Source organism: Silurus aristotelis (assembly GCF_946808225.1).
Source record: "Silurus aristotelis genome assembly, chromosome: 8".
In the NCBI taxonomy this organism is placed as follows: Eukaryota; Metazoa; Chordata; class Actinopteri; order Siluriformes; family Siluridae; genus Silurus; species Silurus aristotelis.
In genome coordinates, this window is record NC_139581.1 from 18933738 (window position 1) to 18960782 (window position 27045).

General features: G+C 37.0%; 1 protein-coding gene across 3 annotated transcripts in view; it reads right to left on the bottom strand.

Annotated features, from left to right (window-relative positions):
• Positions 1-27045, bottom strand: part of grik4 (glutamate receptor, ionotropic, kainate 4) — a 454114-nt gene that overhangs the window by 81773 nt on the left and 345296 nt on the right. For all 3 annotated transcript variants that reach the window (XM_083549394.1, XM_083549392.1, XM_083549393.1), the window contains 3 exons: positions 17786-17947; positions 12193-12345; positions 10730-10834 (listed from right to left, as the gene is read on the bottom strand). In XM_083549394.1, the coding sequence (XP_083405520.1) occupies positions 10730-10834; positions 12193-12345; positions 17786-17947 (420 nt within the window). The remainder of the gene's footprint in view (positions 1-10729; positions 10835-12192; positions 12346-17785; positions 17948-27045) is intronic.

Genomic DNA, 27045 nt, shown 5'->3' on the forward strand with positions numbered 1-27045 from the left:
AAAATGAAAATGTTCCGTTTCACTTGCTCATTATTGAGATATTTTTACAGTATATGTAAAAATGATAAATTTTAGCAAGTTTTCTCTTCTGTCAAAAGCAGAAATAAAAAACAGCTTGCCCCAATCTCTTCACCTAGCAAACCCATTGTGAGCAACACATCGAAGATTAATCACAAACCCATAATGCTACACCCGCTGTATCGTTCTCGAAATCCACATCCTGCCATGCGAATATATTTTGTGCTGTTATTGTTCCAAAGAGGTGCCTCTGCCTCTGATGATTGCCGTCAGAATGTCGTTTTCACTGTCATTAGCTGCCAGAGGAGAAAAGATGTCAATGGTCCTGGTGGCTTGTTCAGCCTGCTTTGGTGTTGCAGAAAGGTTTGTAGCCTCATGGACGGATAATAAATGCATGAGTTAGGGAAAAGGCCAGACAGAAAGGTCAGCGCAGTTTACTTCTTTTCAAAAAGCGACCTTTTGCCACAATCAAACTTTCAGCTTGGGGAAGCACACACAGTACAAACACTCCGCCCCAGACGTTCTACCTAAGACGGTCTGCTTTTTCATTAAAAAATATTGCGCAATACTATTCCCATAACAAGAACTAAACCTGCAGAGAAGCTTTTATCCACAAGGTTGACTCAATAACCTTCACGACCTTTTAACCTTTTTTTCTAGGTGTGCTAATGTGAGAATGGCAGATAAGCTAGGGGCAGATTTTACACTTTCACAATGACTCACTAATGTTCTTATTCTCTATCACATGCTCTCTACCTGTACTTTCTCTCTCTCTCTCTCTCTCTCTCTCTCTCTCTCTCTCTCTCTCTCTCTCTCTCCTTTGCTAGCACTCTCTCTCTGACTTTTTCTATCTCTCGTCCATCTCTATCATCCCACTTCTCTCAGGGGCTGTTCTCTAACAGAGGCTTGGCTTTTCAGTTAAAGAAAGTTCCTGAAAGAAAAACTAGACAAAAGGGATTAAGGCAGTGTAAGGGTCATTCGCCATCTCCTTATTTCTCCCGTCTTCCCTTTCCTCCTTCCTTCGTTTTCTTGAGAACCTAGAAACCTTACCATCAAATGTATTCTACATGCCAATCAAATTGAAATAAAAATTTTATTTATCACATACACAGACCACAGAGCTGTTTTAGCTTTGCAGCTAAGTTGAAGATCCTGAAAGTGGAGCAGCAGGAGACAAAAAATACACACATGCACACACACACACACACCTCACAAATCTAAGGATGAGAGATAAGCCATCCTTGGAATCTGTTAAGACTCGGAGATTGCATAATGTATTTCATGCATTGTGCATCTGATCTATTGCTTAGCCTCAGACAGCATGCTACTAAAAATATAGCTTGATATCAATAGTGGTATCAAGTGGAGTTCAAAACTGTTCGCATTTACCCAAAACTTGTAAAAAAAAAAAAAAAATAATAATCCACTGATATCAAAATATCACCCAGTCAGTGCTGTAATGCAATTATATTGATGTATTTGGGTGTACTAATGAAAGCCATAGAAACATAACGGCAAACTGTGTTTTGTGAGCTATACAGCATCATCCTTTAGTGCATCTTTAACCAGATGTTGTTGTTTGCACAACCTGTGAAACAAGAGTGCAAAAACTGCTGATGTGTGTGAGCAGAGCAGGCATGGGCATCAAAAATGAACACAAAGCACAGTGAAATGAACATGAAGAAAATGTGAGCACTTCAATTCTGTGAGAATGAGACTTGTGTGCTTCCTTTTGCCCATGCTTATCGATACTCCTCTCTGTTCCACCCTACTACTTTTTATTTAAGATGTGGTTCAAGCGCGATAAGATTGACTATTCAGTACACTGACCAGGAATAACTTTATGGCCACCAATCAGGCATAACATTATGACCACCTGCCTAATATTGTGTTTGTTTCCTTTTTGCTGCCAAAACAGTCCTGACCCTTCGAACATTAACAGCATAACAGCATAAGGGTCAGCCTTCACTCCCCACGTGCCCTGGCCACCCATGACCCTCTTGCCGATTCACCACTGTTCCTTCTTTGGACCATTTTTTATAGATACTGGCCACAGCAGACCGGGAACATTCCACAAGAGCTGCAGCTTTGGAGATGCTCTGACCCAGTCGTCTAGCCATCATAATTTAGTTCTTGTCAAACACATCAACTTTAAGGCAAAATGTTCATTTGCTGCCTTAAATATCCCCATTTACTAACAGGTGCCATGATGAGGAAATAATCAGTGTTATTCACTTCACCAGTCATAATGTTATAATAATATTATGGATAATCGGTGCATTGTAGTGTACTTGAAAACCTGACCATCACACCTATGTGTGGGTGAAAGAACAGAATTGTATCAAAGACCCCTAATTTCTGAATTTACAATTGCCATTTATTGGAACTATAAGGCCTAAGCATGTTCCAGCATGAAAATGATCCTCTGCACAAAGCTATGAAGTCTTTAAAGAAAGAATCTCTCAAGAATGGAGTGAAAGAGCCCAGATTTAAATCCCTCTAACACCAGTGGGATGGATTGACATGCCATCTGCATCCCAGAAATCCCCTGACCTCATTAATATGCTTGTGACTGAATTAGCAAATGCACCAAATTCTAGTGAAAAAAATTTTCAGAATTGTGGAGGTTATTAGAACATACATTATTATAACAATATAGGAAACTCTGTAATGGAATGTTCATTAAGCACATAAAAATATGATGGACAGGTATCCACAAACTTTTATTCATAAAGCTTAAAAATAAGTAGTTCCTCATTGTGGTGTTAGTGTTGGTATTTACAATTGCCAAAAAAAACATAAATTAACTGGAAACCTTATATTCACAAAAGAAGACAAAAAGAAGACAATAGCAAATAAACCTTAGCATGGTCACCAATTACCGATTTTGCCCAATGCGATAGAAATCATGCTCACACACTCCAATTAGTGAATGAAAACACATATCAAAAGCTCACAAACTAGGTTTAATATCCTCGTTTAAAGCAAGCCACATATTGCAAATGAGCTTGTGTGAACTCCCCTAAGACCTGGTTCGCTTCTCCTCTCGCTTTTACACTCTTTTTTTCTTTTTAAGTCAGAGCTGCTCTTCTTGCACTGTGTTAAGGTTGAGCTGGCACTGACCAATTAGCAGTAAAGACTTCGTCAGATGATGGCATGCTGACTGGAAAGATGGCCTTGTTAGAAACTTCACAGGACGTGTCAGAGGAAGTCGTCTCTTTTTTTTTAAGACACTTTTTTTTTTTAGCCTAACCTTTACAATGTGCTAGTTCTCTGTCTTTCATTCGGTCTCTCTCTGTCTCACTCGGTTCTTCATCTCCTCCTGTAACCCATGGAGGCATCTGTCTGCGATCCTCACGGCTTGTGAGCTCTAGCTACACACTCTGTCCTTCATAATTTATCACACATCTCTCTGTCATAAAAAAGGAAAGGAAAATCCATAATCCTGTAACTTCGTAATGCCATCAGTGGGGAAAAAAAACCCAACAAAAACAAAGCACCCCAGGTAAACAGAATAGATAAATAATCCTAAATCCAATTGAATGCAAAGGGGAAACACTAATATTTACCTAATAAAAAGCAGGGAGATATAATCAGATGCGTCACTGTTTGTTCTTTGAGGCCGCCGAGTGTGTGGATGGGGAAATACGGCTGACATTTTAGACATAAGCGTTGTGTGGGTTTGTCAGTTTAGCATGGACAATGGCAGACTCTGCAGGTGGCATAGTGGGATGCACATCTCCTTTGGAGCCTTGTGTGCTGGAGTCAATTTATCTCCAGCTTTCTCCAGCACTGACAATTAAACACAGTCCTCTGCTTTAGAGGAAAAGAATGCTGACTTACAGTATCACTCTTTAATATCATATTTTTCTTCAGACCTGTGGTGTAATACTTTGGACTGTAGTTAATGTCAACAGTCTGCTACACTGACTCAGGACTACAGTTTGCTTCTGATTACCATCACTGTACCCCGCAACATCGTATATCTGCAATAAATGGACATTCGGTGCAACCCAAATGATGATGGGTTTCCTCTTGAGTGTGGTTCCTCTCAAGGTTTCTTCCTTATGCCATCTCGGGGAGTTTTCCCTCACCACAGTCACCACCGGCTTGCTCATCAGTGACAAACTTACACTAATAAAGAACATCTTATTCATTTTTATCACCACATTATCAGTGTAAAGCTGCTTTGAGACAATGTTCATTGTAAAAAGCGCTATACAAATAAAAATAAATTGAATTGAATTGCATGAATAGTGCCACTAACAGGTTTTCAAAGTTGTGTCCCGGGACCTCCAGGAGTCAGAGTCTGTTTTAAATTTGGTGGGAATCTTAACCCAATTCAACAATGTTGTTTTATTCGTTATAGAGTTAACTGGTGCCTTCAATTAAGTAAGGCATAACACATGACAGGTGTGAGGTTGGTAAATGCAAGCACGCTTTAAGTACACCGCAACACAGATGCACTGAAAAACAATAAAGAAATAATATACACTATTAAATTAGAACAGAATATATCTTTACATAATCTCCCAGACATTTGTTAAATCCCTGCTGCCAAGATGTTCCTGTGTCGATCATGGATCATGGAAAGTGAAACTTTACAAAGGTTGGATCTGTTAACACCTGTTTAAAATATTTATTAAAAACCTATTTTTCTTCACATTTTTATTTACAACATTATCACAATAGGCTGTGTATAATGTAGTGGGAGAAAAACAGTAGTTCTATGTAAAATCAGACATTAAACTCCACCATATAACCAAAATGGCATGATCCTCGTTTCATAACAACCCTGCTAGGATTTGACTGTGAGATTGGTGGTCGAATCAGGCTCCTCCTATCGAAGCATTGAATATTTGACAATCCTTAAACCATGCCTGAACAATTTTGCAGTGTAGAAAAACACATTTTTAGTGCCATTTGGGAAGACCCATTTGCTTGCCCATTTTTCCTGATTCCAACCTACTAACTTTGAGAATGAGTTGCCTATATACCCCACCCCATGACCAGTGGAGATTATAATAGTCATTCAAATTGTCTCCATCTTGTAAGTTTTTACCTACTGTTTATGCCAAAAACATAATTAATAAACATCACCTGAATATACAAATTACTTTTATATAACAGCATGGGCTAAAAGTGTTCTAATATTGATGGAAACATGCTTCTTACCATCAGTAGTTACATCAAATGTAAAGAAAACAGGAGGAGGAGTTAATTTCTGGTAATTCTTGCTATCACGTGTTATGTTATAGCAGCTATAGAGTCTTTCCTCACCAGTCTGTCTTTTTATCTCTCTCTAAATTTAAGGCATAAAAACACAGCTTGAATTGTTACTGAAAAGCCAAAAAGCACAAACCATTCTGTCCGTAAGCTTACTGACTTTGTGACGCAAACACTTAAACAGAGATGGGAAGTAATGAAGCACTAATGCTTTGTTACTGGATTTTTCAGGTATCAATACTTTACACTATTTATTTTTTGGATTTTACTTTTTACTTTCAAATATCTGTACTTTCTACTTCTTACATTTTCAAACCAGGCTCATTACTTTAGTTAATCACTTTACTTTATCACCTGATCATCATCATCATATTTTCTCCGCTTGTGTTCTATATGGTGCTTGTTCAACCTGGATACATTCATTAGGTAATAAAATGTAAAAAACTTTTGTATTGATATTATAATATTATGTAAGGTCCAGTTACCAGCTTGGCACTAAAACAGGTAGTAGTAATGGCTAATTTACTTAAGTACATGTACCATTTTCTTCTCGTACTTCTTTACTTTAACTTGAGTGAAAAAAGTGAGGTCAGTACTTCAACTTTTACCAGATCCCTTTAAAACATGTGTATCTGTACTTCTACTTGAGTAAAGGACGTGTGTACATTTGCCATCTATGCACTTAAAACTCCTTTCACAGTTGCTGACTACCAGAAAACATCACCACATAAATTATTATATATTTTTCTTTGCTTAAAAAAAACTAAACATTTTTACTGTATGAACATGCTGGACATTCTGTGCTGTCCTATAAAATCAAATTGTGCGTTCTGACCAATCAGATTCAAGAATTCAACATCACTACATTCAACATTATTTTAATCCAAATCTCAAGAGCTGATTAAATATAAGCATATACAAATAATTACAAATAACAGGTTATTTTGTACCTGTTAACTCCGGCTTATAAAATAAAGGCTCTAATAAATAGGCAGAATATTGTTAGACATTTTAATAATGAGCCTAATATTTATACTGTACTGAGAGCTTTTCTGGAGATATTTACTTTTAATGTGGCCCCTGTAAAGAAAAGAACCCCAAAAATGGCTTTAAATCAACTCATCAATAAAATGAAAAATGTCTGTAATCATTTTCTAGCATGAATATTTACATAAGAATTCTGACCAATTCAGTAATCCTTGGGAAAGACATGAGGTTAATACCTCATTGTTCAGGATGTGTGTCTTTTTATGCAGGAAGTAAGGCTCTATTTAATAAGATGAACCAGACCACATTAAACAGGCTGTAAAGCAGGCTCCTTCTGGCAAATGTTGAAATAACCCTTTCGAAATTGACCTCTGATCAGTAACTCAAGAAAAAATAAAACATTATGCACTCTAAAGCAATGCTTTTCTTATTAAAATCCATTTGTGATGTGCCAAGGTTTGTCGCTAATTAGGTCTTGTAAAAGCGATCCAGGTTTTATTTAGGTGATTTTCATACAGTAATATTCATAAATTAGCATGAAGATGAAGTTAGATATCAGTGTACAACACCCACACTAGAAATGCAAAGCCCTTAAAAAAAGTGGAGAACATAATTAATTAACACCACTGGGATATATTTGCACACCTTAAGATTAAATGACTAATAATTGGAAATCATCTGTCACTACAGATAATGACTTGCAATAACAAACTTTGTAGCTAGAAACCTCTGAATGTTGCATCAGTTGCCCAGTTCTTTGAAACATCACATAAACATGCTTTCACAAACAAGGGAAACTGCATCTGCCACTGAGTGAGCTGGCGTTCAGACATCTGAGGTGACTTGCATTAATATTCTGTTTGACAAAGTTGGAGTGGGCTTTTTCAGAGGATGTGTGAAGCCATGTGTATATGTTTGTGTAGCGAGGTTGGTCAGAGTTCTGTTGCCAAGGCAGCCAAATACCAATTTTTGTAATGGCTGCACAATGTTAATAAAAAATATTATTTTGTACAATCGCTTCATTAATTCATTTTTTCATTAATTCAGTGGATACAGAGACTATACTGGAAACACTGGGAATGAATCTGTAATAGATTCTGAATGAGTTGCTGGAATGTCACAATCCACAGGTGGTCCAAAGTGGACATTCAAGACTACTTGGATATCATGTTTTTGGGAGGTTGGAGCATACCAGAGATCTTAGAAGAGACACGGAGAAATCATGTGAAACTTCGCAAAAAACAGCCACCAAAGCTCAATGACCCTTTAGCTGACAATAATACATGCTATTCCAGGTACACAGAGAGCTGAATTGTGCACATGTATTTGTATGTGCATGCACAGTAAACAGAGGTACATAAACAAATACACACACTCTCAGGGCCAGGTATACATACAAGTTCAGAAGATATTTATAACCCAATTTTATTAGGAGTCAGAAACTGTAACCTCTCATTTAGATATTATGACTCTTATTTCAGTAAGCTACACCTTTAGCAGCAATTACATCTTAGAAAGTGTCATGTCTAACAAGCTGTGCACATTTAATCAGTTTCTTGATTTGCTTTCAGTTTCTTCCTGGGAGATCCTCTAAAGATCAATCAGATTGGAGGTAGAGCATCTGTGAACTGCAATTTTTATGTCCCTTCACACATACTTCAAGTGGTCCAAGTTTGGGCTTTGCCTTTGCTACTCAAGGATATACAGTCTCACTCCAGCATTGTCTTAAATTCATATTCAGTCATTATCATTTAAAAAAGGTGCACACTTTGTTGAACCTACAGTCTGGCATTGTGCACTGTGGAGCAGGTTTTCTTCAAGGACCTCTTCAATAGTCAAAAAGTTCGGTTTTTGTCTCGCAAAAACCTTATGTTCCCAGAGTGCTTGCCATATGCCTTTTCCTCAGGATCCCATCTTCTATAAAATCATACCGTTAAAATAAAAACCTAACTGGCAGATGTTTACATATCTGTTGAGGATTTCTGTACTCTTTCCATGTTGGTTAGTGAGTTTGGCTGGATAGGACTGGCTAAGGAAGAGTCCTTGTGCATCCCAACTCAAGATCTTCCACAACAACCGATGCAAAGCATATCTTCATGAAGCTCACATTGTGCAAAAAGACATTGTCATACTGGAACAGGTTTGGGTCTGCTAAATCAAGTGAGAGGAAAATAGAATGCTTCCAACATTCAGAGACATCCTTTACAATCGTGTGCCTTCAACACTGTGGGAACAGTCTGAGGAAAGAACCATATATTGCTGTAAAAGTCAGGTGTCCCAGTACTTTCGTAAATACGTATATTGTATTTGTAATGACTAGGGTTGCCAGATCTGCAGAAAGGCTCTCAGCATAGAAACAGTAACATATTTAACAAAAAGAAAAATCATAAAATTCCTAAAAACATTTAGTGTAATTATACATTTAGACAAATAATTTTTACAAGAATTTTAACAAGTGGTTGAACAGTCTAAGGTGTTGCAACCTGACACATCGTTTCTTTTAATTTGTGAGTCTCAATGTTCTTCCTGCATCTGTGTGTGTTTCCTCTAGGTTCACAGGTTTCCTCCAACTTCCCAAAAGCATAGTAATATGTAGATTGACTTGTCCAAATTGCACATAGGTGTAAATGAGTATGTAAATGTGTGTGTCTATGCATGGTTCCCTGTAGACTGAAGAACAAAAGTAATAAACTGCTTTTGAATTCCAAGTGTGTTTCTGCTGTTTGTATATTATTCCACGGAATGGCTCCAGATCTAGACCAGAATAAAGTGATTACTGAAGATGAATGAATATATTAATGAATGAAAATAATTCATAAAATTAAATACAACCTGCACTGGTGGTCCAGAAACATTCCACTTCAACATTCCCACATCTCACTATCAAATGCAGACACTTGAGGGACAGAACTGCACTTTCCCAGTTTCCACATAAGCTCTGCATTTAGACTTGCGTGGCAGTTTTGTATATAGCATGCATGGTTTTTCTTACGTAATGCAGCTTAATTATGTATGAAAACTGGTGCAAACAGCTCAGTACATCTGGCACTGAGTGGTCATTATCACTAATTGCAGACTGTTCATAATGACTGTGCCTGCAATCATGCAACATTAGCTTATATGCTTCGCTTTATTCGTTCCCTCACCCTCACAGTCTGTCTGCAATGAAGATAATTGTTTAAGGTGACATTGCCCTTTCCAAAATGCCATTCATTAAATGAGAACATAATCTATCAGGAATCGTAAGTGCATTCAAACACTCGATGAGACCAGAGAAACAAAGCAGTTCCATTTTGTTTTCTGAATAGCAATGCATGCTACAATGACCTGAAGACAAATGTCTGCATGTGTTATGGTAACCTGACTTTCAGATTAACTCTATAATCCTGCAGGACTGGACCCGGACTCCAAAATCCAGCCGTTAGATATAAAATGTGCAACATGCAACACAGAGATGTCAAAACGAGTCTAATAAAAGAAACTCTGATTTGCACTGCCAGCCCGATTTGTCTGCCTGTCTAAAATACTGCGTAAATGCCCTTTTCTCTTTGCTAGCTATCAATCAACCCTGAACAAAGTTCTTAACATAGATGTCATGTGTTTATATGTGTGTGGAAGAACAAATGTAATAAAAGTTAAATATATTTAATTGCCTGGAGGTTTGTGTGTATCTTTGGGTCTGTTAAGGATCGGTCACTTTTGGTTCGGCTCTGGACTGTCACTCAAGCGGAAACTTCTGTGACAGCTGAAGACCATGTTTGCTTGTCATAGAAGACAAGACAAGTCACCAAGCATAACAGATATTCCCATCAACAATGTTTGCTTAAATGGCAAAGTCAGACACAGCCAGGGGCGAAGCTACGCAATACACCACACCATTTCAAAAAGCGCAGTATGCAAAGCACCTAAACACTCTTTCTGACATTGTGCATCAAGTTCTGTTATAATAATGAGGGCAAGTGGCAACCATTAGGATTCTATCCCTTCTAAACCCAATTTCTTTTCCTCTACGAAAAAAAGAAAATACAAATTTACTGACCTCATCCAGCTCATTACACTGACCCTTTCATAGCAAACCCAGAACGTACCCTGATTTGCTTTCAGCTGTTGTCTCAGGGTCAACGGCATGGCACCATTATTGTTGATGTCGACAAAAAAAATTTTTTTTAACTACCCTTGGAGAGCTAATTCCCCACTGTCAAGATAATTAGAGAGAATGATATGGGTGTGTTCAACTCCACTGTCTCTGCAGGTCAAACACTCCTCGTAACCAGCCAACCTGTTAGACACACGCTGATATTGGGAAGTAAAAGAGATGTTTTTAGTCAGTAAACAAAAGTGAAGCAGGTCAATACGGCTCCCGGCAGTGCCGTATGGCTGCTCAACGCGGCATCTGGGAGTGATGAAGCATGCTGAATTCCTGCTACGAGAGCGAAAACAAAAGCGCAATGGTGTTTAGCTGCAGCTGAGAAAGAGCTAACAGGGAGAACTACTTTACCTGCCTTAGGCCATCCCTGCTGTTCTGCATGATGCGCAGGGCATAGTTGGACCTCTGGCCCCTGCTGTTGAACTCAATATGACCTGTTAGACCTTCCAATTCTACCTATCCAGGAGAGGAAGACACAATATCTGATCACTATAAGTGTGGTAAATATTGTTGAATATAACTATATAAGGTGACACGTTAAAGATTTATAAAGACAACCCTATACTAATGGTAAAAAATGGACCATGTCTAAAGTGGCAAAATATGCAGCTTTCAATAATCTTTACAACAAATCATTGATCATTAGCAAGATACATTAGCAAGAATGAAACAAATATATACAAAGTAATGTAGGATTAGATAGCTTTCCCTTTTGATTTCTTTTAGTGTTTTATCATGAACAGCTTTTTAAAGATAGAAGCGTCAGTAGTGTTCCATTTAGTGTCAAGGTGCTAAATATTTACATCCAACTTTTTCATTACTATTAATATTTGACCTTGTACAAGAATTAGCAAAGTGAATGTCCCTGTTTTTAGCTTTACTACAGCAAACGTGAACGTATGGTATATTTTGTATTGTGGTTCATTTTATTTTTATTGTTATTACTTTTATTTAATTTTGTATTAATCATTATATCCAAAGAAAGTAATTAATTATAATCAGTATATCCAAAGTAAGTGATAAATGTGTGCAAATTTGGGAGCCCCCTAGCATTAGTCTGTTTACCAGATGAAGATGGATGGGAATTGGCACCCTTTTTTGTTATTCAAATGAAAAGTACCAACAAGTTTAAGGACAATGGTGGCCGATGAGGTAACCATTGACAAGCTAAAAAGAAAGGTTTGAAATTTGCAAATCATACCATTCTGTTTTTATTTATATTTTACGCAGTGTCCAAACTTTTTTGTAACTGGGGAGGTAAATAAATGGCTATCTGTCAATTTTTATTTGAACATTATTTGCAGTTCATGTACTTACATAGGAAATGAAAGCTAAAAATCAGATCTATCCTCTTAAATGAATATATGATCTCATACCCAAATGCCTTTAGTGTACTGCCAGGAAAAATAACAACTTGTCCTGTAGATATGCTGTGACTCAAAAGCACTAGGATTAACTGATTAGAACACAATGAAAGAATATGGAGTTTATTGTGTGTTTTAAACACGTTTTTAATATTAATGTTATTGAATAGATAACATTGCTAATGGTTTTACTATTTATGTTTCAGAAATGCGTGGGAAGGAAATCTTATAATTTCTCAAGCAGTTACAAAATGGATAGTAATTTAAGAATAAAAAGGGCACACCTACACATTTTGATATTTAAACATGGATCATTGCAGCATGACATACAGTGCTTGTCAGAATTTAAGGATGAACTTCACTTCTAATGAATGTGCTACATTGATGATAAGAAGTGTGTGTGTATGCCCATCTTAAGTAGAGGAACCGATGCAGTGCTGTGCATCTTACCATTCTCAAGTAGTTCATCAGACTGGTGCCGTGCTCCCAAATCTTTGAGGATTTGCAAGAAAGCTGAGTTGCCCCCACATTTTGGCTGCGGTTCAGCTCCTGCACAGCCGCAACTACTGTGTGGACGGCATCAAACAGCAGTGCAGATGAGAGCTGGGACACAAAAACAAGCAGTACAGTGCAGGTAGTTAAATCTGATTCTAGCTGGCTTGTGTGGATGTGTGCACGTGTGGTCTGCAGGAAAACAGCCAAAAAATATAATGTATTTTGGACAATCTTTCCTAAAACTGTGCTAAAGTGTTTCTATGGTCTAATTAACCTTGTTTAAAATTTCTGTAGAAATCACATTTATAGAGATAAAATGCTATTTTTCAAAAGTTGGGGTAGTAAAATCAACCAGTGTGCCGAAAGATGCCCAAAACCTATATAAAGTTTCTGTCAAAAGTTTAGAAACACTTAATTTTTTATTGGTTTTGCGACATAAGCATTTTCTTTTCCATTATAAATCTCAGAATAGTGAAGACCATATATGGTAAGGCAAGGCAATGTATTTCAGCTGAATGCTTAGAGAAACTGTCCGGATGTCAAGAGTGTGTAAAGCTGTTATTTATGCTATCAAAAGTGTAACATCTGTACATTTATATATATTTTCAGTTAAAGTAAATCCTCATTCCGTTAAATGACCTAGTTTGTTGCATATAAACAAAAGGAACATGTAGGCGTCTCTCAAAAACAATTAACGACTAGGTGTTGCCAAGCTTCTGCCAAGCTCTGTAAACGTCATTTCTCCATACGGATGTCACATTAATTCTTTCGATTTTGGTATAGAATGCATTAGCCAAACAATAAACAGTGGTTAAAATAAAATCCGGTCTTGGCAGTGTATAAATCCATAACTTGGCAACACTCTATGAAACGCTCTACTGTATACTGTGCAGACTGTAGAATTGTTGCTCCCCTCTCAATACTACTGGCTCAGTGATGCTTGAATGAAGAGAGTGCACTTTGTAGCACATGACTAAGTAGTGGCTCAGGTTAGGAAGCCGTGTGGGTAAGGTTTTGGATTATCTGGCTGCCTGAGTAGACTCCAACATGTTTTTCCATGCTATTTTTGAACCGCTAGGAAAAGCAAATGGAAAAACGACTACTCCTGTGTGTAAGTGCTCTGGTAAACATGGGGTGACTTTCTAAGTCTAGCCCATGCTGTTAAGGAAGGAAGTAGCACACTATGGTGAGATACAGGTCGTTTGGTTAAGTTTTGCTCCGACCCACCTGTCTAACCTCACGCTAATAAAAGAAAGTGCTGAAATCCAAGGCTTAACTGTATTCTTGCATATCCACTATAGCAAGGACATTAGAACACACGCTCACTGCTGTGCATTATAAACAGTCTGCACTTTCAAGACCAGTGTACCTGACACATTGCAAGAGTCCCTGTTGGGTTAAGCATGCTCTCTTCACTGTCCATCTGTAAAACTACTACGTTTAAAATTTACGGTAGCACATTACTTTATTGTAAATTAATTGCTCATAAGAAAGAAAGGATACCCGCAGATGACAAATGTAATAAACCTATGTACACAAAATAACAATAAAACGATAGGCATCTATTGTTCATTTTAACCAGTTACAACATATTATTTTGTATTTTATTTCTCAATTCTAAAAAACATAATTGAGCGACAAAGAGAGCTGATACTGTCAAAGTCATGATATTCTAGATTATAAGTAAATCAAGACTTCAAAATTTGAACAAAATGTTTATATTATTCTAAGGGTTACTGTCCTCCTGAAATGCTTACAAAGGTGTCAAGTATTCTATATGCACTGAAGTTTGTGGACACTATACTATACCTCTTACCATAAGATTCGTATGTGCTTTTAAACATCCCAGTCGACATTTAGTACCCATTTGCTTCCAAACTTTTAGAAAGATGTTTTAACTAGATATCAGAATGTGGTTGGTAAAATCAGGAACTGATGTAGAATATAGGTGTTCAATAGGGTTGAAATCAGAGCTCTATATAGCAGACCACGAAACATTTTTCTCTTCAACCGATTTAAACCATATCTTCATGGAGCTCAATGTGTGCACTGGAGCATTGTCATGCTGCAACAGGTTTGGGGCTTCTAGCTCAATTGTAGGGAAAATATAATGCTACCGAATCCAAAGACAATGACGCAATGACACAATGACGATTAGTCAGGTGTCCCAATACTTTTGTCTATATAGTGTAATCTTTCTAAACATTGATTATAAGTAAAATGCTACAGAAATATTGTATAATAAAACTCCCAAAATGTTACTGCTTGTGTAAAATCAGAACATGAAACAAGGATTAGCTTTAATATTTTAGCATCTTATAATCTTTGCATGATTAAGCACAAAATGAGAGGAGAGGGAACAAAGAACACAGAAGTTCCTGTTTATCTGGATGTAGGAGCATCTGTGTATGATAAATTATAAAAGCTTTGTGCCTTAGTTTTAGGGTTATCCAGAGGTCTGCTAACAGCCATACAGACAGCTCTAACTCATTTTGTTCAAGCTCCTCGGGGCACTTCCATTCGGAACTAGAAGAACATTACTGTTTGATCCTTTCCTTGATGAGCTCCAATGGCAAAAGTAGTCAACTCGTGCCATGATCTTATGTAGTTAACCTATAAAACACCCTCACTACGCTCATTTGCCTTCCCGGTCTTGTCTTGTTTCGGAATTAAGGAACTATTTTACTGTGATATTTAATATTGTTATAATAAATTCTTTTTTTTTTATTTGTTAGAATGTGTTCCATCACTGATGATGCTCATTCAGTCACAGCTTGCTGTTATGCCGAACAAGACAATTGATCCGTTGTAGAGGAGTGTAGGAACAGCTACCTTATCATTTTAAGAAATCCATAGACATATAAATGGTGTATTCCTGCGCAGGATAGCGAGTTGTTAGTTCTGCCAAGACTTGATAAAGCTAGACAATGGACACAATCAATGTCCAAATTGTTTGGGTCCTGAACATCTGTGACAGCCATTTACAAAAGCTTGTCCTAACTGCAGCATAATAGCGATGCGATACGCGCACCTTTCAGGCTGTAGATATACTGCTGGGTATTCATCACCTCTAGCGCTGCGCTGCCACAGCAAGGAGAGCCGCAAAGCCATCTGGCAAAAAACATGTAATATCCTTCATGGTGTTGTGGCAGCAGGAACAGAAATGGCAAGAAAACTTGCCTTATTAGTTTCATGAAAGCGGATATGTGAGTGACTGCATGGGCCAATTGCAAGAGCTGTTAGAGGTAACGTAATAGTACAATGAAGTGCAGAGCTCAGTGGAAGCCTACAGCCACGTCAAATACAGAGACAGATCCTGATGCATTTTTAGTGGCTGCATCTTCACATCTCTTAAGGTCTACTCTCGACATTCATAGCCCACCACTGGATAGTCTGATAATCACAGTAAAATGCATGAATGTGGTTCAGCCGAGGCCAATGTGCTGCAAGCTGATATTAAATAACAATAACTCAAGGTATAGTCACTCAGGTAAGTGACTGGGCTAGCCCACAATCTATACAGTGCAATAAAGCACCCTTGTGCACACTCACCAGAGAATTAAAGCAGGGATATGAGGTTGAGATGAATGCCTTGAGTATAGATGCAGATGGTTTTACTGGTGGAACTGAATAATGAAGATCTGTATATATCAGCATGGCATGTAGCCAAATAAATAAGTAGCTGACATTATAATTCATACACTTTATGGCACAATGGCATAATTGAGTTGTTTCTATATCGCTGGGCACATTTTCTTTTGACCCTTAATTAGATATTGTCCATAAGAGTAGAATTATCCATACACTACTGTACAGCTACAGGCAAGCTGGCTAGCTCAAATTGCTGATTGTCAGGAGTTAGGCACAAACACACTGTGCTGTTGCTAGTGCCTGCAATGTCTATAGTGCCAAGGAAACACTGGACTAAACACTAGTCACTTTTTAATCCAAGAAAACCAAATTGGACATTTTAAAGCAGCAGGCTACCTTTAGGCACTCTTGTCCGCCATCAGTGATGTGGAAATTGTCAGTCTGATCATTTAATTCAGTCTATTTTATTTGTAATTATCCAGTTGCCTTCATGAGTACACTGTTCTCACAAGTTGGTATTCAGAAAGTGCAGACAAGGTATACAGAAAACAATGCTGTCTCACTAATACTCTTCTACAAAAACAGTTCATTGTTTTTAAAAGTAGAAATTCTGTGGTATAGGTTTAACTTGCCAGACACGTGAGCCTTCTTGATGGTGGACTGCCCACACATTAGCCCTACTCAGACCTTTCATATCAGTCTGGTATAACCAGTATGTAAACCATTTCACAAAGGCAATGAGTTGCTACCATAGTGAAAGCATACCAGAAAATCAGGGTTACAAGCCACAGCCCCTTTAGCCAGACCCTATCTGCTATCAGGATGCTGTTTCAAGTCTGACTCTAAACCATACACACTGATATATATGGAAATAGAATATCACTGTACTGTAATGTATTTGTGTGCGCTCCATTCTTTAGTAGTATAGTATGCATACCCTGAGGCATTGGTCTAGCAAAGGTGAAAAATACAAGTGTTGATTTTAGCATGTTAACGTCCTTGAAATATGTGTGGCTAGTCCTTTAGCATTTCTAAGATGTTAATCACATATACTAGTGCAGACAAGGGTGGTGTTTTACATTAACCACCAAAAAGAAAAGAACCCTAATAATAAAATTTTTCTGGGAGTAGACAGGTAAACACCAGACTTAAGAGCATTTTGAGCCGATTCAATCTCAAAGGAAGTGCAGGCATAATCTGTTTTTACTGAATTTACTGTTTAGTGTGTTTCACAGACAGGACATAGACAAACATTCAGGCCAAGAATGTTTAGGCCCATAATTGGAAAAATCCTCTGCTATATGCCTTTCTATTACTTCCACCGTAAGGAAAAACAGACTGCGCCAGCAGTGTACCAGTGATAGTGCTAAACATAGACACTATTTTATCTATTAACTGGAGGGCCCTCAATGCCTGTAAACCCATCAGACTTGACCTGTGATTTCATATAAGCAGGTCACTGTGGAAATGCAAATCAAACACTTTTAAATTATTAGTAGACAAAAACACCATGCTCTAGTGTATACTGGTTAAATACAATCCAACGTTTTTTTTTTACAATGTGCTAAACATTTAAACTGTCAACATATGCAGTCAAAAATGTTTTACAGTTTTTTGAACGGTGTCTTTTTTTTTAGTTCTACCCCTAAAGTCTACATGGCAGCATTTTCTGCACAATGAGAACCGATTGACAGTTTGAAAGTGGGACTGCAAAAACTCATCGAAATGTACATAGGTGCTGACATTGCAAGTAGGAATATGGAAAACAAGAATGCTCTACTAGTTTTGAAAGAAAATGTGCTCTTCTGTTCCTAGTGGACACTGTCATAGAACTATGTCTATTTTTCACATCATTTTTTATTCTATTCAGATTAAAAATCTTTAAATAATCTACATAAACAACTGAAAATAGTCAAATCCAAATCAAACTGTTTAAGAACATTTGTGTAACTAATACCGGTGTGCCAGCAAAAGGGGCATGATCACAGTTCTCCTGCCATGAGCGGTTGAGGCTGAGAAGGAAATCTTGGAAGAAGGGGTGTGTTCTGTTGAAGACTGAGAACCCGATGATGCTCACTCGTTGATCAGCTACATCATCAAGTTGCAGCATAGAGAACTCCTAAGGAAGACAGCAAACAAGAGTTATTATTATAAGTATTGTACATAGCAGGCTAACATTTCCAGATGTCAAGAAGATGCCATATGGTTTACTTCCTAATTCCCAAATTCAAAGGCCCTGCCTCTAGTAGACATCGAGGCCTTTGCTAAATAGTGAGACCTTCTCCAAATTTTAATTTTGGCATTGCAGACCTGTGAGTGATTAAGGGTGTGTGAGTAAGGGTATACAAGCAAGTATTTATGGCTGTGAAAGTTCATCACATTCCCATATGTTGCCTGTTGTGTTCAGCCTGGCACTTACAAAAGATCTCAATATACAGCAAATACTCAGTGTCATTACTCACTCACATGCTTATGTGAATGCGTTTCTACAAAGGCAAAACAGGAAATAATCAGAAATAATTGGTGGTAATGTGATGACTACAGAAAAACTTATTTTCCATTTGGAGACATACAGTTCATCAGGACTGTCACCAAAACACTTTACATGATATCGCATGGTGAAATCTGCTGATTGCCCACAGCAGCTTTATATAAAATCACATCGTATCACACACTTAAATTTTTTACTGTTTGTTTTATATATATATATATATATATATATATATATATATATATATATATATATATATATATATATATATATATATATATATAATATTTTTAGCTGTTTTTCAGCTTTTTGATCATAACCTCTTGGCAAATTGAACTCATTGCTACAGCTACAGGAGGTTTTGAGTAAGAAACTCCTGCTCAGTCCTCTTCATTGCACTCTTTGACATGAACACTCTTTCCCTTAAGTGGAATCTCATGTAGCTGCATAAACAAGGACAACGAGATTGCACCTTAAAGTGCACCATTTGGGCGAAAACATTGAATACGCTAATCATTTTGTTGTAGTTTGTTGGATAAAATATAAATATTGATGTATTGTGCCATGCAATCTATGGGTGAAACTCTACTGAGATTTAAAATTACCAACATATTGTCAGCTATATATATATATATAATAAGGTTTAACAGTGGTGTCCTTTTATCTGGACTCTCACTATTATTCTCACAACAAATTCTTATCTGCCATAACTTTAAAACCTCTTGTTTAATATTGTGTAGGTCTTGCATATCTCTAATCCATAAAGGCATTGACTACACACTCCCTCTGAAGGGGAGCTGTGGTATCCTTCACCAAGATTACATTTAAGTTACTGTAAGTTGAAGATGGGACCTCTACTCGATCAAACTGAAATTGGGGAATTTAGAGGCCACATGAACTCATTTAACACTCTTTTTCATATTCCTTAAACCATTTCTAAACAATTTTTCCATTGTGAAAACAACCACTACTGGCCATGAGGTGGTGTACTTGGTTTGCCACAATGTTTAGGTAGGTGCAACATGTTAAATCAACATCCATATGAATTCCAAAATGCAAAGTTTCCCAGCAGAACATTGCCCAGGAAATACACTGGCATTGACAGGCTTTCCTGGTGCCATCTCCTTCTTAGTTAGCCACAAGAAAACGTTATTCATCCGACCAGTTTCCATTTCTTTAAAGTCCTTTCCTGAAGTTCATGTACCCTTTGTAGTTGAAGGGTAGCTCAGTGGTTAAGATGTTGGACTTCTGATCAGAAGGTCATGAATTCAAATCCCATCACCATTAAACTGCCACTGCTGAGTCCTCGTGCAAGGCCCATAACCAGCAACTGCTCAATTGTATGAATGAGATAATTGTAAGTCGCTTTGGAAAAGGGCATCTGCCAAATGATGTAAATGTAACTGTAGTTGTTTTTCTCGTTGTACAGGGGTCAGCATGGACTCTGACTGGTCTGCAGCTACACAGCCCCATACAAAGCATGCTTTTGTGTTCTAGCACCTTTCTATCAAAGTCAGCCAGTGTTCTGTCCTAGTCAGTCATAGGCTACCTATACACTAATCTGGATACATTTGAAAACGGGGTTTTCGTCTGAAAATGCTCCATGCCCACACTTTCATTTTCAATTGTTTGACCTGTGTCATTTCCGCCTTGCATTTATTTACTTTTCGGCTCTTTGAAACCTCATGGCAATGAATGGCAATGGCATTTTATAAGGATGTGTCATCCTTTTTAAAAGCCTCCCATTTGCACAGTCCACACTGCGACAAGAAAACTGCGTTTTCAAATTTATACGCTTTGTAAAGCGTAAAAAAACGTCGTCTCAGTGTTGATAGAAGGCCAAAACAGAGAAAAAAAAAAAGTGTTTCAAAATGAAAAATTATAATAGTGTGGACATAGCCATAGTCAATTTCTTTTTCAGAAGTGGTTTAGATTATGCCCATTTTTCCTGCTTGCAGCAGATCAAATTTAAGAACTGTCTGTTCATTTTGCTGCCTCATATATCCCACTCCTTGACAGCTGCCACTGTAATGAGATAATCAATGTTGAATTTTAGATATAATGATAATATCTAATTCGTCATATATTGAATACTGAATCCCAGGAACACATCATACAGAGACATCCAGATTAGAAAAAGAGAGCACAGGGCTGGGGAGCGCAGCGGGAGTCTAGGGTCTTTAGAGACACACCAACAAATGCCTTGTCTTAGATGCAGTAGGCACTGAGCAAGCCTTGAGAAGCTGTGATCAAAGGAATACTCTCGCCCTATGATTACCAAAACAAAGTCAGGAGAGGTGTGAAACTCAGACTCAGCCAGCACACATAGTAGAGGATGAAAGCAGGCAGAAGAGAGATGGATAAGGCAGCAGTGGAGAAGAGTAATGTACTGCAGTGACTTCAGGAGACAGTGTTTTTTAGTGCAGACCTGCAGGAGAGATGCAGAGAGACAGAGGGAGCGAGTCAGGAAGATAAAAAATGAACAGATCCTCCTTGGCTTTTTGTTTAAAGGTGTCACAGTCGCTCCGTATCACTCCAGGACAGCCATCACTGTTTTAGGATTCTGCAATTCGCCTTGCTGATGAGTAGCAGTTTATAATCAGAGATATTTGACAAGTCACTTCAGTGCACCACACGGATCCAATCTAAATGCATTCTAGATAAATGTGAGACAAACTTGAAAAAATGAACAATATTAGAATAGTTTGTAGGCTTGCTCAGAGCTGGAAACAGTTGTGCAATAAAGCTATAGAAACTTAAGGGTACAAACACAGCAACTGGTTTTCAATTTTTTTTTTCTTCCGCAAAGATGCAACACAGAAATAACAAGTTTCATGGCCGGACATGACAGGTCCTTGGGGACAGGAACTGGCCCCGATCTCTGACAGCTTGACTGAAGACAAGGGGAGAGAGAGAGGAGGGGCAGGACAGGTGAGGTACTGACAGTTTGGCAATGAGCCTCCTGACACAGCCTGTCACCTAGAGATCAGTCAGAGCATACTAGGAGCTGGGCCAGAATGCTACCATGATGCAGGCACACATCACCTCCCACTGCACACACATGCACACACACACACACGCACACACGCACACACACGCACACTTCGCTTCTACTTTTGTGGGGTATCAAAAATGCAATTTCTTTTCTCATAGTCAAAGCCAAATGTCTGCCCAAGGTCAAAACAAAAGAATCACATGGTCTTACCATTATGAAGACACACACAGGATTCACACGTCAAGTGCGCACACACACACACACACACACACACACACACACACACACACACACACACACACTATAATATATATATATATACAGTATATATATTAATATTTATACACACACCATATTTAAATGTTATACACACAAACTCTATGATAATATGCTATGAGATTAGATTACAAATGACAAATAAAACTAAATTAATTTAACTACCTCCATCTCAAATAAGATTTTATTCACGAATTATTCACAAAAAAAATAAATCTGTTATCCAATATTCTAAAAATAATAATCATTAAAGGCAAAGTATAAAATATAATTAAAAAGTAATAATGTTAAATATCACCAAGATAAGCTCTGTCCTTGTTTAATTCAGTTTTATTTTATTTCTAGTACTTTTTACAATTAAAATTGACATAGCAGCTTTATAGTAATAAATAGTTGGGGCATAGAATTTATATTCATAAATGAGTTTAAAAGAGTTTATCCCTAAAAGGCAAGCCAGAGGCAGTGATGGTGAAAAAAAAAGACCTTCCTGAGATAATGTTAGAAAGAAAGCTTGAGAAGAACCAGACCCAAAAGCAAGCGCATCCATCTGTGTGATATTTTTTTGTTGTTTCAGGGTTCAAAACAGGGGGGTGGTTTGGATAATCACTTGATTTATCCTTAAAGTTAAATGTAACCTTGAAGCTCTGTAGATGAATCTTTATACAAGGCAAAAGTGGGAAGAAACGAAGTACAAATACTTTGTTACTGTACTCAAGTAGTTTTTTCTGGTATCAGTACTTTATTTCATTTTACTTTACTTCACAACTTTTTACTTTTACTCATTACATTTTTACACAAATATCTGTAAGTTCTACTTCTTACATTTTCAAAACAGTCTTGTTACTTTAATTTTAATCTATTTGGTGAAATATCAATTCAATTTCAGACCATCAACTTATTTACTGTCATTGTGTTCAATCTACCACTGGTGTATCATTTTCTGGCTCTCAGACAACCACAGAGGTAAAATAGATTATGAGGGTAATAATGAGCAGTGAGAAGGCAACAAGAAGTCTGGGGTTAACGTGGATGAGACAGAGAGAGTCGGCGATGCAAACATGACTTAGAACAGAGACATTCCTGATCACCTCATCATCATCATCATCATCATCATCATCATCATCATCATCATCATCAAAATCTTTTCTCTGCTTGTATTCTATATGGTGGATGTGCATCCTGGATATATTTATTATTTAAAACATTTTAATTTGGTTTTGTATTAATATATTAATTGAGGCTGTCAAAATGCAAATGTATTTTAATTGCACTGGTTTTATTAACACGCAATTAATGCAGCGAGCAAATCTGTTTGACCATTTAAAAAAATATATATAAATAAATAAATATAAAAAAGGGGAAATTCAGCACAACATGTTTATTTACATGATACACGATGTCTTTTCTTTGCTCAGATATAAAAAATAAATAAATAAACACCAAAAAATAATTTTTAATCAGTGAAAATTTGTTTTACTAATGCACCTAATCTCAAATTAGCACTAAAATCAGCCATAATGCACACAATTCTCCCTCTGCGTTCGACCTACACACCAATGCATTTTGTGGCATTTTTTCCACATGACACCGAAACAAACATAAATGACTGTCTTTTTTTAATTGTATTTATAAGAACAATGCATAATTTTTATATGTAAAGGGTCTGCTTTTATTTGTACAAACCTCATAATAACAAGAAAACGTTGTGCTTTTACAAAGTAAAGAAAACAGACAGGGGGCGCTTTCTGCCGTCTCAGTCTCCTCTTTTCACAGACACACAAATAAAACACCCTGAATCTCAGTGAAAATTTGCCTAAAAAAAACAACCAAACAAAGAATATATACATATTTTCTTTTGGTGTCCTGTTAATTTACATAATTTAAAACACCATAATTACTTTAAAACCTTTACAAGAATATTTTGTCTTTATGCTCTATGTTGAGTTTGGTTTCATGAATAATAAACATACATTTGCATAAAGCATCAATATTTGTCCATGCCCATGTTGATTAGAGTTTTAAAAACTTTGAAAGTATTAATTGAAGGTACCTTTAGAACAGCGTGATTAAATATTTTTATAGATTTACAGCCCTTATATTAATATGACGTGGCATCTAGTTACCAGCGTGACACTAAAACAGGTAGTGGCTATTTTTTTTTTTTTATGTCAGAGCTCAAACTTCTTTACTTCAACTTCAACTAAAAAATTATAGTCAGTACTTCAACTTTTACCTGAATATTTTTTAAACATAAGTATCTGTACTTCTACTTAAGTGAAGGATGTGTGTACTTTTGCCACCTCTAATACAAGGAAATCTATATTAAGCATTTATATGCATGAAAGCTCAGTACTCAATGCATGAAAGCTCAAGAGAAAATCCTGCAGTGGAGACAAATACCAAAACAGAAACAGGCATCAAATGACTAGACAAGTGACCATACTTTATATGGAATTGGCGAAACTTTGCTCTGATGCATTGAAAATGAATTTACGTCGATACATGAGACTAGGAATTAAACAGAAAAATGGTCTCAGACGTCAAGCTAGAACTTTGTAGAACACCATCTCTGTTGGTGAAGAGGGCAAACACATTGAGCTAATGTTGCACAGAATTCTTTAGCGTACACTGTGGGGCTCAAAAGTTTGTTGACACCTAACCATCACACTCAAATATACTTTTTGAACATCCCATTCAGATTAATTTGCAAAGGCTTTCCTTTAGATTTAATGAGGTCATGGTCAGGGCTGTTTGTAGGCCATTTAAGTTCTTCCACTCCAACCTTGGCAAATTATGAGTTCAATGACATTGCATGTGAACAGGGGCACTGTATACCGGTTGGTGCCCCTTAGTTCTAGTGAAGGAAGATTGTAATACTACAGCATACAACAGCATTCCAGTCTATTCTGTTCTTATAACTTTACAGATGATATTCTGGGCAATTTCACTCCTCAAACATCAAAATGATTTTTGCTGCCTTGACATAGAGAGGTCACAAATACATAGAAAAAAAAGGGGGGCATTAAGCCAAGAACTGTGGCTCACATCTTTGATATAATACCAGAGTTGGAAAAAAGCTAGAATAGTTTATTTTGGGTCAGCAGCAAAAAAAGTGCCTGCTTTTGTTGTGGCACTGTGAGTCACCATGGAGAGCTTAATGAAATATTTATTTAAATCTTACTGAATTAACAGTTTGAATTTGCTGAAAGTTTATCAATCAAGGATACACCGAACACTGAAATCTTAATGACATATCTTAGATATCTTAGACATATCCACGAAACATATATAACTACTGTCAATGACAGGCATGGAGTTAGTTTTGAAGTTAAACCAGATATATTATGCCATTTTATGATGTAGGATATAAAGCAAGAATTTGCCTAATTTCTTTGCTGAACAGGTACAATATTTTAGGGTTTGTTGTCTGGTATTGATCCCTTTTACCACTATTGGGCTTTAGCTTTCAGATGTTGCCTTTGTAGGTTGATGTTACTATTGCTACATTAACAACATGCACTGTTTATGAGGAATGTTACAGTAAAAACTGTGAACTGCACTGAAATCGAAGAAACATCCTGAAATTTCTGCACAATCATCAACCTATTTCCTAATAACCCCCTAATTATTAACCAAGCTTTATATTTGCTTTATAACTGTTGTTAATAACTATTTCTAATAATATTTACCTTGCTGTTGCTGTGGACTAAAATTACATTCAACTCTTCATTAACTAGAAATAGACAGCTAGGTGACATTAGTGCTAATGTTAATGTTAGCAAAACCTTGAGGAAAAGCAATTGGTTTTTGAACCAATTACTAATAGTGCAAGTGTTTCTGTGGTAAACAATCAGCTATATTAGCTGGCCAAAGTACAGTTCATCCAAAGTACAGCCAGTTAAGTTAATCATAGTTGTGCCAAATGACTAAAATCCCACAGTGTGAAATTCTTTAACACTTGGAAAAACCGTCCTCCATGTGAGAATTCACAGTTGGAATTTGCCATGTTTCTCTCAGAATCCAGGCGTGAAGCTAGACATAATACACTTAATGGTTTTAGAGAAACAGGCTTAAAATTTAGTTTTAACAAAACATAAACTGACATTAACTGACCAGCTCTGACTCAACACTGTTTGTGAACGTTAAAGGTAAACACCCCCAAAATAGACAGTTTTACAATATTTTTACTAGTATTGTTGAGTATCTGTACTTAATCAGAGTGTTTTCACTTTGGGAATCTTTTACCTAATTACATACAAAAAACTAAGACCATAAAAGACCATAATCATAAGTAATTTCTCACAAAAGTCTTCACAGATTAAGTCTCACTGTGCACCTGTAACAATAGAAACTCTCTTATTATTAAGGTATGATGTGCAATTAAATGGAACATTTAACTGAATAAATAATTAAAATATAGTTCTAATATATAAGTACTTTTTTTTTTTCATTCAAAAGCAAGTACTTTTATGCTTTTACAGGAATCCTGTAGTTCATCCAACCATTAGATAATATACTAATGTGTCACTAAAACACCACTTAATGTGAATACAAACTAACATTAGATAAAACCTCGACTTTTATCTCTGTGTGAACGCTTTTATTCAGAATAAATTGAGCCATTGTGGAGTTCCGGGATTCTCCCACATGATGTGAATGCAACATTTATTTCTGAGCATTGATCGTGGCACCTGCATGCCTTCAGCAAGTATGTTTTTTTTTCCTGCTTTGTTTTGCTCTGCCATGGTCCTTTTCTGTTTGTACTCTATGCATGACTGCATCGACTCCTGGCACCTGTGCACTCTCTGCGTGATGTTTTACGCATCTGTGTGGCTTCACTGTACACCCTTCACAGCACCGATGTAGCGTTGACAAAATCCAGCAGAGTTGAGCAAACCAAGAGTATTCTTCCTGCATTTTAAACTGACCTTGAAAATGACAACTAAATTATCTATATTACCAGTTTCTATTCGTTCTCCTACTACTTCTACTAGCTAGATCACTGCATTTTACCTTACTTCTCAGATGTTATATGCTAATACCCAAGCTAATGCTATGCAAATACTTTCACTTTTCATCCACTAAAAAAAAAAAAAACGAAAGAAAAAAGAAAACTTCTGTGATAGTAAGAAACCTACTGTAATGTGAGGAGATAATTTCATTCCCAGATGCAACAGATGCACTTCCATCAGGTTTTGAATATTTCACTACAAGTCTTGCATATTGACTTGCAAATCACAACCATCACATCTCTGCTGTTACAAAACGATCTTCTGTGAGTCGTTTGCAAGAACACTTTTGTACCTGAGAGATTTCTTGTATGTATTTTTTATCCAGCAGAAGCAATGAATTTGACTGAATATTATATCTCAATGTTTTAATACAACTATACAGTAAAACTAAGGTTCCCTGGTGGTCTAGTGGTTAGGATGCGGCGCTCTCACCGCTGAGGCCT